Genomic DNA, 20,939 nt, shown 5'->3' on the forward strand with positions numbered 1-20,939 from the left:
TCCCTATCTTCTGCCACCCACTGTCAAAACCATTACCACAGCTTTTAGGGTTTGGTGATGGCAGCACCCCTCTTCTAGTATCACTTTCTGTGAGAGCTGCTCATGCTACATAGCAAACAACTCCCAAAATCTGCTTGGCTTGTATCAGTTAATATTTCTTTTGCTCACAGTCTGTGAGTTTCCTGACATAACTCTATTTGGACAATGAGGGAGCTTTGGAAACAGTGTCTTTAGGAGAGAACCAAGGTTCATTTAGGGCAGGAAGGTGAAGGGAATATTAGAAGAAAGTAAGGGTATATAGGGGATTTGCTGGTGACTATCAGTTTTAGACCATATACTGGAAGAGTTCCAAAGGTGGCAGAGATGGGAGATAAGGTCAGAAAGAGGGAAATCAGACTTTGGAAAAAAAAAATCAAATTTCAGATTTTTTTTTTTTAATTTTATTTTTTCCTGAGAGATACAGAGGGAGAAGCAGAGACACAGGCAGAGGGAGAAGCAGGCTCCATGCAGGGAGCCTGATGTGGGACTTGATCCCAGGACTCCAGGATCACGCTCTGGGCTGAAGGCAGACGCTAAACCGCTGAGCCACCCAGGGATCCCCAAGACATTTTTTTTTTAAAAGCCTTGATAAGCATGGCATTTGATGAGTTTGTGAAAGTCTAGGAGACCGCAGAGAATCAGAGCTCCCTTCCAGCTCAAAACAAACAGTCATTCTAAGTCAGAATTGATTATTAATAGCTACTTTAGGCAGCAGACTATTTGTTTTTCTGCTGCCTGAGGTAAGCATGCCACTCTCCCCTAAGGGGACTCTGGTTTTCTCCTGTAAATTGAAACATGGTAGGGGGTAGGGAGCAGGTGCCCTGAAGTATGACTGATGGTCATGCAAAAATGACAGTATATTCCTAAGTGAATGAGACTGGAACAGGCATTAACTTAAAGCATTTGCAGAAAATATAGAGAAAACCCTTACCATTAGTTTAGTTACACAGCCATAGAGGAGCCATGAATCTTAAAGTTTGCTGTTTGTATTTGGGATCATTTTTATGTCATAATAGGTTAATCATTAAGATCCATTTTTAATAATTTATCTTCCCTTTAAATGGCACTTTGTTGAGTCCATGTTCTTTTCAACCTATACTGACTCAAGCTAAACCTATTTTCTTCAACTCACCTTTCCTGATCTACTCCCCATCCCAAGGTCAAACATAAATGCTCTCTATATGCTTATTAGTAAGGATCAGCAAGATTTTTATGAAAAGGGCCAAATAGTTTGGCTTTGCAAGCTATGTGGTGTCTGCAACTACTTAACTCTCCCGTTGTAATATGCAAGTGGCTATAAGCACATACATAAGTGATTGAGCATGGCTGTGTTCCAGAAATACTTAAAAATAGGCAGTGAACTATAGTTTGCTGACTTCTGCCTTATGTTCTTGATTTTACCTGGAAGAACTGGTTCATATTTAGGTATTAATTCAAGTTTGAGGCCAGTACAAATATGATTTATTCAGTGCTTTACTCTTTGATACCAGAAGTGGGGTCAGATACTTGATTATTACCTGCCTCTAATCTTGGAAATAACCTAATGTCTTAGAATTCCTCTTCACCAAGGGCCAGACTGAAAACCCCTGAATACTCTAGACTCCAGTCAGACTCCAGACTCCCGATACATCTTGACTTGAATGTATACTTCCTGTGTTAGAAGAGAATTGAAATCAGTTTCTGGGGCATGGGGCGGTGGTGTACTTCATGGTCCTTACCTGTGTAGTTATTCTAGGACTGGGCATTACACTGTTATGCGAGTGTCCATTTTTTGTTGATTGCTGCTTAGTTTTTACATGATAAAAACTAACAGTTTAGCAGTTGGCTAGGATAATCCTCCTAGACAAAAATTTTCATCCAGTAGTGCTTTTTCCTTTTTCTTTCTTTCTTTTTTTTTTTTTTTTGGTAGAGAACCCCATCTGAGAATTGCTTCAGGGCTGAGCAAATGCTCTAAGCATAAGGCTTTAGAGGAATCATAAATTGCTGGTGTTAAACGTGACCTTACAGGTTTCACTTCAATCTGCCACCAAAAGTAGAAAGCCCTCCTGCAGAGTTTCTGCCTTGTGGTCGTCCATGCACTGCACGCACACTACAGCGTAGCCCGGCCCCTTGCCAGGAGGCTTGGACCAGCAGTCCTGTCGGGCACAGAGGGTATGTGTGTGTCTGGGGTGGACTGCAGAAGATGTCTGAGCGGATTGGATCCTCAGTGCTATAAAAGGCATCGTGCAAAGAATCAATATGATCTTGGTAATGAAAATCTAGTTCAGGGTGTATTCACCGCTTACATAAAATCATTCTTCCGCTTACTCACTGTAACCTAGGGAAATTTCTGCCTAAACATTTTGTGAGTTGTATTTTAAATAACTGAATTCTATGGAGGAATAGGAAGTTCCTCTAATTATTCTTAATTCAAAATTTCAAAGGAACGTACAGCTTTGGGCAAGTTTTAAAGTTTTCTCATTCATGTTCGTGTTTTGGGAAATAAAAGTATTAACTTCTTCCCACAGTGGATCGACAATGCTAGTTAAATATAGTTATCAGTGTATAACCTGCTTAATTTTCTAGTAACATATATTCCAGTTTTATATGATGAGAGAGATGAATACATTACTCTTTTTTTCTCTAAGTTTTCTTGTTTTTAAAAGATATTTTGGACAGAAACAAGCTAAAAAATAAAACCCCCCACAGAAGAAACTACTTACTTTTAAAGCAGAAAATTTCTATTTTTCAAAGTTCATATGCAGTGGACTGAAACGAGGTTGGGAATGAGCTAAATGCCAGGTGTAGCAGCAGTGGCCCTGGAAAACCACCAGTGTCCTATGAACCATGCATGCACTGACCAGATCAGGAGGATGTTTGTGTAGTTAGCTACACATTCCATTTTTCCAAGGAGAGAGGCAAAGAGAAGGAATACTCTACCTTCTAAGTGCCCTTAAACAATTATGTAGTCTGTTTTGTTTTTCATATAGAGCTTCAGACCTAATGAAAACTTGTATTGCTTCTGCTCAGAAAAGTATGTTTAGTAAGCTATTATATTAATCCTATCAAAAGGAAGAATTGGTTTCATTTTTGTGAAACAACACCTGTGGAGGAAAAAAAATGCAGGTAGATGAATATATTGTTTTAAGAGAACTGGCAATAGGCAGATCCTTGCAAGTGGTCCTCAGTCCATTCTGGGGAGAAGGAAGAGTAATCACCTGAACTATCATTCCATTTTACAGATGAAGAAACTGAGGTACAGAGAGGTTAAGGTGCCCAAAGTCACCTAGGTAATAAATTATGGAGCCAGGCCCATGTTCTTAACTGTTAATTACACTATGTTGAACTGTGGCACAAAATAAAACTCTAAGATTACTAGATGACATTCTGCCACACAAAACAGACATTAGATCATTTGTCAGATTGATAGCTGGTGGCATTGTGTCATAAGAACAGCACTGGATTTAGAGGCAGTAACCTATAGTTTGTGTGGGCTCTAGTGTTTTCATCTGGGAAGTGGAAATAAGAACTCGTCTGTGGTTGATGGCCAGAATCTAAATGAAAAAATAAATGTGAAGCATATAGCATAGTAACTTGCATGCAAGACTGTGCTGAGATTGTAACCTGAATATCAGGTCAGAGGAGATGATTAAGAGATAGCTCAGGCCTTTGAAGATGTCCAGAGAAGACAGTCAAATTATGCTGTGTAACTAGGACTCTTTCAGACTTGTCAGACGCATGGTCTTTGGCTGACGGACGACTTGTAGCTCCCTTAAAAGCACTGAGGAAATCAGGTGGCCTCAAAGAAATCTAGTCTGTCACCGTGTTTTAAACATTTAGAAAGAAATTTGTTTTATGTAATTTGGTTTTATATTTATATATTCCTTGTCTTTTGAGGCTGTAAAATGGTACAGAAATATATGTATTTAAACAGTTCTATGACATTTATTCCTTAAAGCACTTCTCCGTGGTCTCAGACAGCAGCTCTAAATTGATCAGTGTGGGTCTCCTGAAGATGGACAACACTGCAGGGCTTGCTACACGGCACTGTGGTATCTATTCATAAAGGCATCCTCTGCTCCAGAGTTGGCCAGAGTAAAGAGATGTGTAGCATACAGGGGCTCAAAAGGGAGAGCAAATAGAGCAAGAGAATTAAGATCATCTTTTAAGGCCACTTTAATCAGTTTAGTAAAGTAGCCTAAATACAACGTTTTTAGCATTAAGAAAATTTAACTAAAAAATAAAAATAAATAACTCCATTTAATTGTCAGGCACCTGTCTTTTTTTTTTTTTTTAAGCATTTGAAAACAGTTTGAAGCTTGAAAATATTAATATGCTTCAAATGGACATTTGTGACTTGAGTTTAACAAAGTAACACCACATGGAAGTTTATTTCATTCCATAAAGCAATTCATGTATTTTAATACAAAGGAATTACAAATGACACTTTTATTAAGGAAAGAGCTTTACATGATTTCTTGTGTAGAAAGCAAAAAGGGTTCTTTGAGTAACATGAAAATATATAAAGCTTTAGGAAGGAGTTTTGTCGTTAAGAACATTAGTGCAACTCATGGAAGCAGCCTTCTTTAATCAGTACTGTTTCCACTTAAATTCATTCCTTCTTAGGATGATGCCTCAGTAGTTACTGATGAAGAATTAGAGTTGGCAGTTTTCATTGCAGCAAGGGTGTACTCAAGGCTGAATGTTCATGCTCAGTCAAAAACGGTAATGAAAAACATAACATCCATTTACTTATCATATTCTTATCTGCCTTAAACTAGATTAGTAATACATAAAATCACATGTTGTTCTTTGACATTTTTTATTATTTGTGTAAATAGATTATGACCAGCTAATGCATCTGACATTCAAGTAAAGGATGAATTCAATTAATATTTATTGAGCACCAGCAGAGTTCATGGAACTCTAGTAAATACCAGAAAATGCAGCTTTTGTGTGTATATAGGAATACAAGTTGAGGATGAGGTTGCAGTCTGGAAATTGGGAGATAGAGAATTATTGCTGAGGGAAGAGTGGGATTATATAAGAGAATTGGTTGACAGAATTCAGTTTGAAATATCCAAGTTGAATTTTATTGTTATCAGTTCAAAGGTTAATTTTCTTGCTGCTGCTTGTCAGAAGAGGAGAAAAGAAGTTTTTTGTTTGTTTTATTTTGTCCTTTGAAAACTTACTTCATGTAAGATCTAAAGTGTTTATGGAGGTCATCTTTATTTTTTAAAAAATATTTATTTATTTATTCATGAGAGACACAGAGAGGCAGAGACATAGAAAGATGGAGAAGCAGGCTCCTCACAGGGAGTCTAATGTGGGACTGGATCCCCTGACCTGGGATCACGCCCTGAGTCTAAGGCAGGCACTCAACCCCTGAGCTACCTAGGCGTCCCTGGGGGTCATCTTTAGAACTCATCTGCATCTTATTGAGCATTCAGCTTTGGAGTACTATCTGTCAGGTGCTATGATACATTTGGAACAGATCTGTAGGTGAGGAGAGTAAGATGTGCTTCTGGCTCACAAGGCGGTTGGCGGAGGAGACTTGCCTGTGTGTGACTAGTCATGTGTGGTGCTGTGGCAGCAGGGATGCACTGGCCTGTGGACAGAGTGACTCTGGAGGACATATTTCTGCTTTGGAGAGATAATTCTAATCTCATTGTCATTGGTGAACTGGAGAGCCCCAGGATAGGGTTTAGTGTCAGTCATCAAATTAAGGAAGCAGGGAACCCTGGGTGGCGCAGTGGTTTAGTGCCTGCCTTTGGCCCAGGGCGCGATCCTGGAGACCCAGGATCGAATCCCATGTCGGGCTCCCGGGGAATGGAGCCTGCTTCTCCCTCTGCCTATGTCTCTGCCTCTCTCTCTCTCTCTGTGTGACTATCATAAATAAAAAAATTAAAAAAAAAATTAAAAAAAAAAACAAATTAAGGAAGCAGCTCCACTTTCTCTTCTTGATGAGACAACAGGGGGGCATGGGCAATGACTCTGAGCTATAACATGTTGCAGTAATGAGGCCTATGTCATATTGGGGCTGCCTGTCAATCTGAGTATATTGAGATGCCATTAAAAACTAAAATGACGAGTTTCTAGGTGGCTTCATTAGTTAAACAACCAACTCTTGATTTCAGCTCAGGTCTGGATCTTGGGTCATGGGATCGAGCCCCACATCTGGCCCTGTGTGCGGTGCAGAGTCTGCTTGTCCCTCTCCCTCTGCTCCTTCCTCTACTGTCTTTCTCTCAAATAAATACATAAATAAGATCTTTTTTTAAAACCCTAAAAATGAAAATATTGAGGTACTTGGAAAGGCCTCCACTTTGCAGCCCCTGGATTTGGGGTGGAAAAGTCAGTAGGCCCTGGCTAACTAGATGTGAGTGATGGGTCTCTATTGGAAGTGGTGCTGGGTCTTAGGAATTGGGAGTCATCAAATGCCTCAGAAGGGAGCTTGAGCCAGGTACCGTGCCTGGGTGGGATATTAGTAAAGCCAGCCTCACCCTTCAGGTGGTTTTATTAGGGATGTAGGGCAACTGCCACATAAACTGTTTTAATCCTAGTTGGGGAAGAGGTACCTGTTTCTGCTTGGGTACTCCAGAAGAAGCTTCTCAAACTGGTTATGGCAGTTGAGTTTTCTAGGTGCATCACCAGACTTCTGTTGAAATCCTAGACTTAATGTGCAAAATTGTCTTGAGGTGATATGATTAAACTGAAATACTTTATATAAAGCATTGCTGAAAGTACCTGGCAGTAGAATTTAAATAAAAATATTAAGTGTTGAAAATGTGTCATGAAAATGCAAAGTATTATATTATTTTTTCCTTTAGCTTATAAATTATCATTCAAAGGCACTTGGAATGAACCAAAACAAAAAGACACTAAATATTGTCTTACTTGTTTTTTTTTTTTTTATTTTTTGTTTTTACCTTTATTCTTTTGGATTATTGGTGTCAGATGAGTTCTGGTATAGCCATAGTCAATAGAATCAGCAGTCTTATTCACCATATTGAGGATTTCTAGATGACAGAGACTGGCCTTCATGACTTTGTCATATTTGAAATGTTACCTTCTTTAGATACAAAGTAGGCCAGTAAATGCATGCTGGGCACACTTTATGTTCATGTGAGGTGTAGCACTGATTTTAACAACTTTTTTTTTCTTAAAAGCACAAAACATTTTAACATTTTCTTGTAAATTTGTGGTATGTTTGTAATTTAAAACAGTCGTCTACAGAGTTTTCAGATAAAACACTGGTTTGAAACCTTAAGGTAACATTGAAAGAAAATAGTTACCCACAAGCAGCTAACTGTAGGCTTGATCTCTTGCCTTTTAAGATTGAAATTCCTTCTTCTTTTTACTGCATTGTCCTAATTTCTTCAGTTTGCTCATTGCCTTTTCAAGGGGTCCTTTGTGCTTCATTATCGTTCTTTATGATGTTGTCCCCAGCTAAATTTCTTCCATTTGCCTTAGGCTTTTCTTGTACTCTGGATCTCCCATTATTTTTATTGTCCACCAACTACTGTTTCTGCATACTGATTAAAGGAGGCTGCTCCCCTCCTCCTGCTGCTGGCTGCTCCCACCACCATTCTGTAGCTGAGGAAGGAACACAACAGTCATTCTGAGCTGCCTGTCTGTGGTGAATTCTGATTAGTTTGCACAGACATCCACTTCTCTGTTGCTTTTGTGGCCTCTGAGCTTTTATTCAGTCAGCAAAGACTGTGCTGTTAGTGGACCCTTGATCAAAAGGATTCATTGAACTCACTGTGATATGTAAATACTCTCTTGACCCAGGGCTCACTGTACCCCACATTTGCTTCCCCTCAGCCCAGTTTGCTCATTGATGACCCTATCCATCTGTATCCTTCCCTATAAACTGAGAAGATACTAGGCTTGGTAGGACAGTGGAGTGGGGAAATGAAGAGGAACCGTGCATGTGGTGCTAAATGGTTTTTGAATCTTTTGTGTCACTGCTTCTCTTAATACAAATAATTATAAACTATTTAAAAGTTGGTTTTTAAATTTCAGAATTTTAAGTGACATCTTTATAATTAGGTACAGTTTTAATTACATGACTGATGAAATGTGGTTTAAAGAGCACTCCCTAGCCTAGGGATCAGAGGGACTCCATTCTAGTGCAGATTTTGCTGCTTAACTAGGGAAGTGACTTGGGTTTTGTTTTTTGTTTTGTTTTGTTTTTTTAAGATTTTATTCATTAGAGAGAGAGAGAGGGAGAGGTGGAGACACAGGCAGAAGGAGAAGCAGGCCCCATGCAGGAGTCCGATGTGGGACTCGATCCTGGGACTCCAGGATCACACCCTGGGCCAAAGGCAAGTGCTTAACCGCTGAGCCACCCAGGGATCCCCACCTTTCAGTCTATTGGTGCCCTGGTTTCTGTAACTGGAGATAATAGAAGGAGATGCCTTTCCTGTCTTTCACAGAGACAAAAGTGATAACATGTAAACATTCTTTAAAAAATGTCCAGGAAATATGTTTATAATGATGATAATGACAAATAGTCTTTAGACTGTCCTTTTTAAATACTGAAAATCAAAAACATAACCCTCAAAATGAAACTATCCTTTTTAAAGAATACTAAAGAAAAAAAAAAAGAATGCTAAAGGCAGGCTAGTAAGTCAAATTCACAAACATTAAAACCCATTGGGAACTTGTATTTACTGATTATGCAAGGCTGAAAAGTTTTTGTTTAGGTTAAGGATTTATTTTTCAACAATTCGGTGAATGCTTAGCTTTTGTAGTAATAAGAAAAATTGATGGGGGTAAAATCCATCATATTAGGGTATTGTAGGAAGAGAAAACCAGGGTAGAGAGAAAAGACAGATGCGTTGTAGATGTGAAAGCAGAGTCCCTGTGTCTGTCACGAGCTGGAAAGGAAACCTTGGTCAGACCTAGGAGAAATTTCTTCATCTTGGGTTTTTGGGGTTAAAATGGTATCTTCCTTAATCACTTGGAAACAGTGGCAACTTTACCATAAAGATCACTGTTCCTAAAAGATATGCTTTGTCTGTCTCATTCTAAAAGATTCCAAAGTTCCTTGGACTTGTATTATGAGTTGACTTTCATGGCAGCTCCACTATGGTAGGTGGAGTTTGTGTGGAATGGTTTTCTGAGATTTCAAAAGGTTAGATTTTAAATGTATATATATTTGTAATCGGATGAGAAAATGAAGCTATTTACAGTACAGCAATAGAGCATGAAGTCATGTTATCTTGCAGTGTACCTGGGCTCACTGGTGTTCTATAAACTAGATTGACATGGCCTGTGATAAAAATCAACTAATGATACTTTCTCTATTCACCAAAAAGTAAAAGAATAGTATTTTCTAATATGTAAGGTATTTTTTCGTAATTTTGTCCTAATTGTTAATATTTGCTATTACTTGAAGAAGCAAAAAAAAGTTAACTGAAAAACCAGAAATACATAAGTTTATACTCAACTTGTCAGGTTTTTGCTTTTTTACCTTTGTTCCTCTTATTCAAAGTTTGTTTTAGAGGACGCATGCTTTTGTTTGTGAATATACTGCATATATAAAATAGCTATATTTTCTGCTAATAAAATGCTTCCTTGTTCATATGATAACATTAAACATGTCTGTTTGACAAGGTTGTTTCCCTGTCTCCAACTCTGCAGCTGATGGGTACTTACACTGGTTCACATGTCCTTGTGATTTGAGTTTCTTTACTGAGCTGTTGTAGATATCACAAAGATGTTCCTTTAATTGTTTTTAATCTAGAATATCTTGTCCTTTTAAAATATTTTATTTCTGGTTCATATTTACATGTTGTATTACACGTGATGTAAACGGAATGCAGAATGGACTGGAAAACATGAAGTGGTTTTTTCGGGAGGTCTGACTTCAAAACAAATGTTGCTATATGTGGTTATAAATGAAAAAAATTCTTTCATGAGTCATATTTGAATTCTTTTGTGTCATAGTTGTGTCTCAACTTAAAATTCTGTATATTATAAATTAGTAATAATCTGTGCATTGTTTTATTGCTTCACCTTTAAATTGTCCATAGTGTTTAATAGAAATAGAACATACATATACACATACACATTTTTTTGGTGGTTCTGATAATGTGGTCTCACTGAAAATTATTAAAAATAGTTGCAGTTGATCTCTTTCAAATTAATCTTTTGTGGGCTTTACATAGTCTTTTATAAATTACGTAGTAAAAAATAGTTAATTGTGACTCATTTATTCATTGAAATTAATAATTATCTGTGATTCACTGAAGCTTAAATGGGGAAATAAAATATACCAGTTTCTATAGTTATATTTCAAAAAAAGAGAAGAAACCTTTGAGTTTCTGTGGGTTATGGCAAAAATACCCACGGTGTGATAGACCTTCCATTAAATTTGCCAAATATTTGAAGCCTGCTTTGTATAAAACATCCACTCAATGTTGAAGAAATTTTGAAAGAAGACTGATTTGCCTTTGAGGAGTGTGTAGTATATCAAAGTGAGATCAAATGATATTGTAAATTGTTAAAATAGAAGCTCAATTAGGATATAAGTCCTAAGAGATTAGAGTTGGGGTATTCTGAACTGTTACTTGGTTGTGGCCACCATAAACTGTGTGAGGTGTCCCATTCCCTGGACTATGCTCATAAACTCTACTCCAACCCACTCAGACTCCCATCTCTTACATCTTATAACCTGCACTAATGTAAAAAGGAGATATAAAATTTTTTGAATGGTAGGATAAATAGGAAGCTGATACAGGATGTTGTTGCTCTATCAGAGTTCCTTTTCCAAACAATTCAGTGGCTTGGTACTACCATCACTGAAGGTGGCCATGCTTGAGTAAAAAAGGATTTATTTAAAAGTTTTACGGATGTCTCCTATAGAATCAGTTTATATAGTATATGTTTTCTTTCTAAGCAGTTTTTTTTCTCTTATTGTAACTTGAAAATTAAACATTTCAGACATTTTAAATCATCAAAATTTATTTTCAACATAGGTAAACATATGTCCAAAATACACACATGCACATGTGCATTTATAGAGAGACATTATTTGTAAGAACATGATATTAAACACCAGTTTAGCCAGTTATCTGAAAAGTAGTGTCTGTCTCATACTATTATGGGGATTAAATTAGTTAATGCATGTACTCAGAACAGTGCCTGGCACATAAGGAAGCATCAGGATGCAGAATAATGTGAATAATGTAATACCATTTGTTAAAGCAGGGTTTGGACATATCTAGAAACTGAGTGAGTAAAGAATATTTTTGGGAGAATAAACAACTGGAAATAGTTTATTTGGGAAAGAGGAGAGAGCCTGGGGTAGAGGGGAACATATATTTTGTCACCTTTGAACTGTTTTTTTAAACCATATATTAATTTTTTAAACAATGCCATGTTCCAAGTAATTGAAGAGAATCTACTTTAGGATGAGAATCTGTATTCTTTTCAGATGGCCCTGCTGAAGCACCAGTGACCAATGGGAACACAACCACAGTGCCATCCCTGAATGATGATCTAGACATCTTTGGACCAATGATATCTAATCCCTTACCTGCAACAGTCATACCCCCAGCTCAGGTATGTAGTAAGAAAATGGTTTTACATGGTCACTGCTTATTTCCTTTATGAAAAGTATCGAAATTTCAATTTTGAAAGAATTGTCTCTGAGCAGTCTCTTACTTGAAAACTTTGTTCTTTAGGCCAGAGATTGGCAAATTAAGCCTGCAGCTCATTTTTGCAAATAAAGTTTTTATTGAAACACAGCATTCCATTTGTTTACATATTATCTGTGGCTGCTTTCACACTACAGAAGCAAGTTGAGTTGCAACAGACACTGACCCACAAGGCTAAATATTCACTGTTTAAAGTTTGCTGACTCTTGGCTTTTAGGCAAACAGTGGTGTTTAGAGTGAACCAGTGGGAAGACTCAGACTATTTCAACCTTGCCTGAAATTAACAAGGTCACTTCAGAGGTTTTAAAGCCATGGGTGTTTAAATATTGATCGCAAGCCAGTAGTTCTTTTTTTATGTTCTGTTGAGCCATTCCCAAGGTAGTGTTTAGTTCTGGCTACAAAAAAAAAAAAAAAAAAAAAAAACACAAACAAACAAACAAACAAAAAAAACACACACACAAGAATAAGAAATTCCAGCAAATTCAGTAAAATAGTATATTCTTTTTTATGAAGATAAGTTGTTTTAAGTTAGTCTTAAAACCTTTTTTTTTAATTGAAGTATAATGGGCACACAGTGTTTTTACTTGTTAAAATGATTTCAAAAAAAAATTTAGAACAGGGCTCCTGGATGGCTCAGTTGGTTAAGCATCTGCCTTCGGCTCAGGTCATGATCCACGGATCTTGGGATTGAGCTCCACATTGGGCTCCCTGCTCCACAGGCAGGGAGCCTGCTTCTTTTCCCCCTCTGCTAGCCATATCCCCTCCTTATGTTCATAGGCACACGCGCTCTCTCTCTCTGTCAAATAAATCTTAAAAAAAAAATTATTTAGGACAACAGTAACAATCAGGATTTTTTTTTTTTTTTTTTGCATATGATGGTAAAGAAATTTTGAATTGTATTCTTAGCATTATATGGAATTTTTTGCCTTCACTTTTTTAAAATTTTAAATTATTTAATACTTTAAATATTTTTTCAGCTTTACTGAGGTATAATTGACAAAATGGTAAATATTTAAAGTGTATATTTGATTCCTACCATCAAATTAACACATCCATCACCTCACATATTCACTTTCTTTTTTTTTTTTTTTTTTATGAGAACACTTTAGTTCTTTCCTCACAAATTTCAGTTATACAACACGGTATAATCAACTATCCTCAGGGTCTAAGGACCTTATTAATTTTATTTTTTTTTTCCTTATTAATTTTATAACTGAATTTGTACCAGTCTCTCTGTATTTCCTCTACCCTCGAACCCTGTTAACCACCATTTTGCTTCCTATTAATTCAGCTTTTTTTTTCCATGTACAAGTGACTTCATGAACTATTTGTGTTTAAGGTTAATATATTTTTATATAGTTTTATATTGAACTATTAGGATAGAGGTTACTCTTAAGTGTACAGCTTTAAGATTTTATCTTAAACTTATACTTTATAAATGAATAGTTGTATCACTATAGCATAATTTTTGAGGTGAAATATTGTCCTTTTCTCTAGAAAAACTGAGCCAAATGAATAGTGTTTGGGTAGAAAGTTTTAATAAGAACCTATGTCTTAACTAAGAAGATTAATTGCTTATACTTTTATTACACATATTTTTTGCTATTATGGATAGTCATTGTATAATTACCAATAGAATTGAGCAAATAAATTTGTTAGGAATTAGTTTAAATTATCTTTATGAAAATTGCCTACAGCATTAATGTTTTATTTTCAGAAAAGACAGCTTTATTTTATGGCTTTGCTCCTTCTCCCCTCCCCCAACACCTACAAAGAGGGACTGTTACTACTATTTGTTTCAATTAACATTAAGCACCTTGTGAATTTATACAGGCATGGGTATGCATGTGATAATAAAAACTGTCTAATGCTAAAGTTGTGGCTTCAGAAAGGCATTTAGATTATTTGATGATTTGAGCATGAAAAGCAGTTTCTTTTGGTCTAGCATTCTTGTGAGGCTGTTTTATCTGTTAGACTTCTTTCGATTCCACTGGATTATGAGAGTGCTTTGTAACTACTTGGAGACTTAGACCCCACATCTGAGGCTTCAGTGTACTACTTCATGTGTTCTGTTCAGTATCAAAGCAAGTAGAACAATGCAGACTTCATTTAACTCTTAAGTAGCACATGACAAGCAATATGGGATATAGCTTCTGCCTTTACGAGAGGTTGGTCTGACCTTCATGCTTTGTGCATTCTGCATCAATAACTAAGAGTAACAGGACTTATTGTAAAATCACATGTAATTCTTTCTTTAGAGCATTGTTTTTGGACCAAAACTGTGCCAGTTGTATTGAGCCCTATAAAATATGTGGGGAACAGAATTCTCTTTCATTTGAACTACATGTAAAAATTACAACCCAGACATCTTTTTTAAAACAATGTCTTTTAAAATGGGGGGAGGAGAAAGGCAGGTTAAAGTACACATACACTCCAGCTATGTAACTTAATAATTTTGATGGGTTTCTATTAAGTAAAATTGATTGGACAGAAATAGGAATTACTCTGAACACTATAATTCTTTCAGTGCTGATTTTATTCATAATTGAAGTTCAGTTAAAAGATTTCTCACTCAGGGGCACCTGGGTGGTTCAGCTTGTTAAGTGTCTGACTTGGGCTCAGGTCATGATCTCAGGGTCATGGGATCCAGCCCCATGACAGGCTCCCCACTGAGCAGGAAGTCTAGTTGTTCCTCTCTCTCTCTCCCCCTCCTCGTGCTTGTGTTCTGTTTCTCTCTCAAATAAATAAATGTTAAAAAAAAAAAAAATCCCCACTCTCGTGAAGATGAGATTTACCCTTATGTCTGTGGTCTTCCAAAGGCAGTTGGGGTATATTTAGCTAACCAGAATGTGCATGTGTATTGGGGGTTCAGAGGGAAGCATTCCAGAGTCCTCAAAAGTGACTTGTAGAAACCATCCCTTTCCTTCTGTCTATAATATACATAGACCAACAGTATCTAGACCTGCACAAGCACTGTGCCCTGTCCTTGGATCAGCCCTAGGATCCCAACTGCTACAGAACCTTTGGTCAGTGATTCTGCAGCCTCCCAAAGTGTAAATTGACAGGCAAAAGTTGCTCTTTTATTCTGGAGTTGTACTGCTATCAAATGGAGCACCAAAAAAAAAAAAAAAAGAGAGAGAGAGAGAAAGACATAGGAGGGCTTACTCATCATGCTGTTTGGTTTGGCTGCTTTTAGACTATGACCATGTTGAAGTAGATGTTCCATTTCATCTGCGCTCCTCAAAAGAAAGATATACATGTGTAGAGCATGTGAATATTAGGCTGCTCTAGGATGAGACCGTGGTTTTATTTTCCAAGGTTTCACTTGCCCACAGTTCGGAAGCAGATCATCTTCCTTCTGATGTATCGCCGGGTGACTAGTAGTAGCTTAACACTCGTCACAGTGTCTCACTTGTCATTCATCTCACTTCATCTCATCATGTAGGCATTTAATCATCTCACATCATCACAAGAAGGGTGAGTACAGTGTATTTTGAGAGAGACTACATTCACATAACTTTTAATATATTGTAATTGTTCTTTTTGTAGTTAATCTCTGTGTTTAATTCATAAACTATCAGAGGTATGATGTATAGGATGTATAGGAAAAAAACATATATAGATTTTGATACTATCTGTGGTTTCAGGCATCCACGGGCCCTTCGACTGTATCTTGGAAGGGGTGGGAATAGGGGAACTACTGTAATACAGCCATTTGGATTTTCTTGTAGTTACATCTCTTTCACAGGGAATAGACCTTAGGATTTTGAGCAGGTTCTTAGATTGAACAGAAACATGATGAAAAGATTAGTGAGATGGTTGCTTCATTACCTGACAACATTAACAATAAATACTGTGTGCTTAACCCTGCTACAGAGTACTTATTGTGGTCATCAAGCAACTGTGTAAGATAGTGTAAGATAGGAAATCTTACTATTCCAAAGTTTAGAGAAGAGAGACAATGGAGATTAAGTGACAGTCTCCAAGGGTACATTGTTTTCTTCAGTAAGCAGTGGAACCAGAGTTTAGTTCTAATAGGCTGGCTCCAGAGCTCTTACTCTTATAGCTTCTGTGAGCTTCTGCTGCATCATTGGTAGTTCGGACAATACTTTAATCAAGCATATTGTTATATTTGGTATTCAGTTATGTCTGATATCTTACACATTTCAGATCTTTTGCAAAATTAAGTGGCCTTTCTATCTCAGAATTCTTGCTTAATTTGTCATAGTAGATTCGACATTGATTTGCTTAAATTTGTGAATACAGTGCTTGGATGGTAGTTTATATTGCTAGTTTTTTTGTTGTTGTTGTTTTGTTTTTTGTTTTTTTTAGCCAGACTATTCGATTTTTTAAATTAAGGCAAATCATGTGCATGATCTTTAACTTGTAACTACTACTCTCACCTTATTCTATAGTTTGAGAAGATCTTTAACTTGTAACTATTACTCTCACCTTATTCTATAGTTTAAGACTCTTACCCAATTTCTACTGTTCTTAGAATTCTTTGAAACCCTTCATATCTAAAACAATTTCATGTAAACTGTGATTGACTAATGACTACAGAGATTATACAGTCATAGCTAATAACCTCACTTTAATCCATGTGCACATATAAAGTGAAAATTTTTGTTTTGTATTAAAATAGTATCTACATGTTTATTTGTATTTGTGTTCATTTGCCCCTTGTCCAAAAGTGGAATGAAGATATGGTTGAGAGTACAGGTGGTTGAAGTTTTACTGTGGTTCATTTCTGGATAGATTAGAAAGATTCTAAAGCTGTCATTAAAACTGATATAGATTAGGTTTATACAAATAGCTTGAGGCAGCTTTTGAAAAGACCTTTTCCTTTTTTCAAAGTAGACAAAAATCAGCCTTTGCAGGACCCTCTTGGAACCTGCTGTCATTGTAGCAACGTTCTTTATTCCAAGAGAAAGCAGTTCCTTGTAGTAGTAGTTGCCAAAGGGGATGCCCCAGCATCTCTCAGGAATGGTGGTCCTTACAAAGCCATCACATCCTGTTGTCGAACCCGCTATGGTCAGGATGTGATGAGCAAAAACTCAGCATCAGTTTAGCAAATAAACACATTTATTATGAAAGAACTTCAATCTGCCTCTCTTACATTAACAAGTTCAAAACAGGAAACAGTATACCTTCATCCAGGATGTTGTTTTTGTGTGGGCTTGTGAATGATCCTCTGTAATGTCATCATATCGCCTTCTACAATTGCTTAAATTCTAATTTCATTTAGATTTTAAGCAACAGATGAACTATTCTGGTATGCAGAATCTGACCTCTTGTTTTGATATTTGTCTCAGGGGACACCCTCTATACCTGCAGCTGCCACTCTGTCTACAGTAATATCTGGGGATCTGGATCTGTTCACTGAGCAAGCTACAAAGTCAGAAGAGGTGGCAAAGAAACAACTCTCCAAAGACTCCATCTTATCTTTGTATGGTACAGGAACCATTCAGCAGCAGAGTACTCCTGGTAATTCATTTTGAGATCTGCTGTCAGTGAATTGTAATGACATTACTAAAAGTATACCCTTTGTGTTATATCACTTCTTCCTATTTTTCTACATAATGAGTGCTGTTGTTACAATTTATGCAACTACAAAATTGAAATGAAGCATTAGAATTAAGAAGCATATACAGGAGTCACAAAACTTTATTCACTTAGGATTAACAAGCTCTTCACATATCACTTAATATTGTTTCACAGGCTTATAGGACATGGATTTTTTTAAAGAATTATTTTGATTTGCATGAAGTTTACAACTTTGTGTACAGTATGGTATATTCTCTGTAAGTAAACAATCAGTCTGAATTATCACATGACTTACTAAACTTTGAGGTTTTATAATGAAATACTGCACAGTAAGATTGTTTACATGATCTATTGAACCCATTTCCTCTAAAATAGTGAGCTGAAACTATAGGGCATCCCAGCTGCTTCTATTAAAGGCAGACATCATCATCTCACGTGTTTGGTAGTGGAAGACCAGTAGTGCATGTCAGCACAAACAGCACATAATCCTGCTGCGTAGTTTGGATATTTTATATAATTATTGCATAAAATTTATTTATTCTAATTAAATTTGCTCAGGTTTGTAACTGCATTCCGGAAGTAACCAGCTCTGAGGGTATTGGTATGTGAATTGGTCTGAGCAGTAGGAGCAGACTGGAAATAAAATTTTTACTGTAGGTAGTTCAGAAAGATGGTGATCCTTTTTCTGTGATTATGGAGGTGAGTGCAGCTATATACAATAGTCCTGTTCTCCTCATTTTCTTTTCATGGTTCTTAAAATACAGGTGTGTTTATGGGACCCACAAATATACCATTTACCTCACAAGCACCGACTGCATTTCAAGGTTTTCCATCAATGGGCGTGCCTGTGCCTGCACCTGCACCTGCAGCTCCTGGTCTTCTAGGAAATGTGATGGGACAAAGTGCAAGCATGATGGTGGGCATGCCCATGCCCAATGGGTTTATGGGAAATGCACAAACTGGTGTGATGCCACTTCCTCCAAATGTGGTTGGCCCCCAAGGAGGAATGGTGGGACAGATGGGTGCACCCCAGAGTAAGTTTGGCCTGCCGCAAGCTCAACAGCCCCAGTGGAACCTCTCACAGGTAAGGGGTCATTAACTTTCCAACTTATCCAAAATCAAAGAAAGTGGATTTATTTTCTAAATGGTTTTATTTAAGTCTAACAAACTGGCAGAAAAATTTGAGTAGGGATAATGTATAAGGTGAGAACTGTGTATAGGTATTATGAAGTTTCATCAGATAGACAAATGAGCTGTCACTGACCATATATTGAGATTATTCTGTAAAGAAATAAGCATTTTTTCATTCAGATTATAACACTGGTAAATATCTTGTAATAGCTAGAAATTATCCTGGGCATCTTGAAAAACTTGCCACTTGGTGAAATTAGCACCAGGCTTTTAACCCATTTCTCTGGTGGGGTATTTATATAGTCCACTTAGACCAGCCTACCTTCACTAATAATTTTGGGGGAGTCTATGTGGTAACTTGACAAATTAGAAACATATCCAGCCTCCTATTCTCAGAGCACTATTTTATGAGGGATCTAGGCTATTCTCCATGGCTTTATAAGAACTATTTTTGTTTAAAATCCTTTATAAAGTTGGATTTCCTTTATACTTAGGGACAAGTCCATATTTGTCTCAGACATCCCCTCATAGTTTAAGCCAACATTTTAGTATAACTTCTTTCAAATCAATTTCTATTTTAGTGCTCCATTCTGACCTTAGATTTAGGTTCATGCTCCAACAACTCCTTCCCTTTACAGTTCTTATTTGATCTTCCTCTAGCATTTGGAGGATTCTTGGTTTCTGTTCTGGTCAGCTGTTTTACCTTGAAAGCATTGAAAGAATAGTCTATAGTAATTATTAACATTACCAAAATCACTGTCTACCCATGAATGCTTTTACTTTCACTATAATCTCCACACCCAACATGGAGTTCAAACTCATAACCCTGAAATCGAGTCACATGCTCTACTGACTGAGCCAACCAGGCTCCTCTATCGTCATTATTTATTTAAAGGAATTATTTTTGGCACCTGGGTGGCTCAGTTGGTTAAGCATCCAACTCTTGATCTTACGGTGCAAATTAAAAAAATAAAAAAGAAAGGAATTATCTGTAGGACATTGCTCTCGATACTAGGGAACCTCAAGTACCAAATGTCAGAAACCACTTTTGTGTAGCCAAAATGCTGAAGCACACTCAGATAAGGTTAAGGGGCTAGACACATCCATAAGGAGTTAACGTTGGCCCTTATTTCCAGGCATTTTCCAGCACCTGCTCACTGCAAGGTGGTTATAACATCCATTAGTAGGTAAGAAGAGCAGGACACTAATGCCTCATCAGCAATGCTGTAAACATCAGTGTCTGCAAAATAACAAATGAACTTTATTAAGAATACATTCCAACCCTGAGCATTGATTTTGAATACGCTCTGTACTTCGTGATAAATCTTGCCATATGATTCTGAGAAGTACCACAGGGAAAGGGTTAGGATGCTCCTATACATACATGATTCCAGTTTGGAATAAAAATACATGTAATGTTATACCATGAAAATTAATTTTAGATGTGTAGTGGTTAACTGAGCAAAAGAAAAGGTATGCTTTAAGACCTTTTTAAAAATATTAATAGGTATATAGAACCATTTAAGATTTTAATAAAGACAGAAGAATAGCTTTCTAAAATTTCCTCAGTCCTTACAGTTAAAGCACAACATCCTAGTAGAATTGAAGAATAGTGGACTCAGATTCAAAGATTGTTTTGGAACTTTCTTTCAGTTGTGTTTAATCTTTGGGGGACAAGAAATGGAGTCTTGAAAATGAATAGAATATAATTGAGATCACTTTATGGACAATGCTAACAAAAAAAAAGTGGAAGGAAATGAACAAAAAGTGAAATGAAGTAGCTACTTGCTTTCTCTAGGGAAATAATTGTTTGGTAGTCTACTTTTTACCCCCCGTGATTTGACTAATTTTCACATGTTGAAAAGTACTTAAAATTGCTATTAAATGTCATTATCTGACTAAATTAATATCAAATAAAGGCAGCTTCTAATACAATAGGGTAACTTAAAAATGTCTAACTGTGGCTAACAAAACAAGAATTAAAAGTGAAGTAAGCCTCTTAAATAAGCTTTTTATGTTTCACAGATGAATCAGCAAATGGCTGGCATGAGTATCAGTAGTACGAACCCAACAGTGGGTTTTGGCCAGCCCCCCAACACAACAGCAGGATGGTCTGGAAGCTCATCGGGTCAGACTCTCAGCACACAACTGTGGAAATGAAAACTGCAGTGCAAGTTTCATCCAGAACTACCACCTGACATTCCTTGCTAAAACGCATCTAGTTCCCCTGTTTCTTCATGTACATATATTTTTTCTTTTTCCCCATTTGTTCATATTAAGAATTACCTGATTGACCGTGTTGGTCTGTACTGATTAAATTTGGTGTGAAAAGCAGGTTGAGAAACCATTTTATGTCAAGGGCAGCTTTGCTCATTTCCCATTATTTCATAAACCACATTATTTGAGAAGCTGCTCAGTCAACTTGCATAATCAGTTTTAGTCTCAATAAAATTATAGCTCTAATGTCTGCATATAAGGGAAGTAGTTATCATGTTAGTAATACCTCTAACAGTATAAACCCCACCCCCAAATTAGCCAGTAATCCTGTAGGAAGGTACTGTATGATCAAATGTTTAA

At 36.9% G+C, this 20,939-nt stretch overlaps 1 protein-coding gene across 1 annotated transcript in view; it reads left to right on the forward strand.

The window, feature by feature from the left end:
- Window positions 1–20,522, forward strand: part of SMAP1 (small ArfGAP 1) — a 177,426-nt gene extending 156,904 nt beyond the window's left edge. The window contains exons 8-11 of the mRNA NM_001097558.1: window positions 11,462–11,589; window positions 17,000–17,171; window positions 17,996–18,315; window positions 20,388–20,522. Coding sequence (NP_001091027.1) covers window positions 11,462–11,589; window positions 17,000–17,171; window positions 17,996–18,315; window positions 20,388–20,522 — 755 coding nt within the window. The remainder of the gene's footprint in view (window positions 1–11,461; window positions 11,590–16,999; window positions 17,172–17,995; window positions 18,316–20,387) is intronic.
- Window positions 20,523–20,939: the final 417 nt, after the last annotated feature.

The sequence above is a fragment of the Canis lupus genome, chromosome 12 (genome assembly GCF_011100685.1).
Source record: "Canis lupus familiaris isolate Mischka breed German Shepherd chromosome 12, alternate assembly UU_Cfam_GSD_1.0, whole genome shotgun sequence".
NCBI classification, from domain to species: Eukaryota; Metazoa; Chordata; class Mammalia; order Carnivora; family Canidae; genus Canis; species Canis lupus.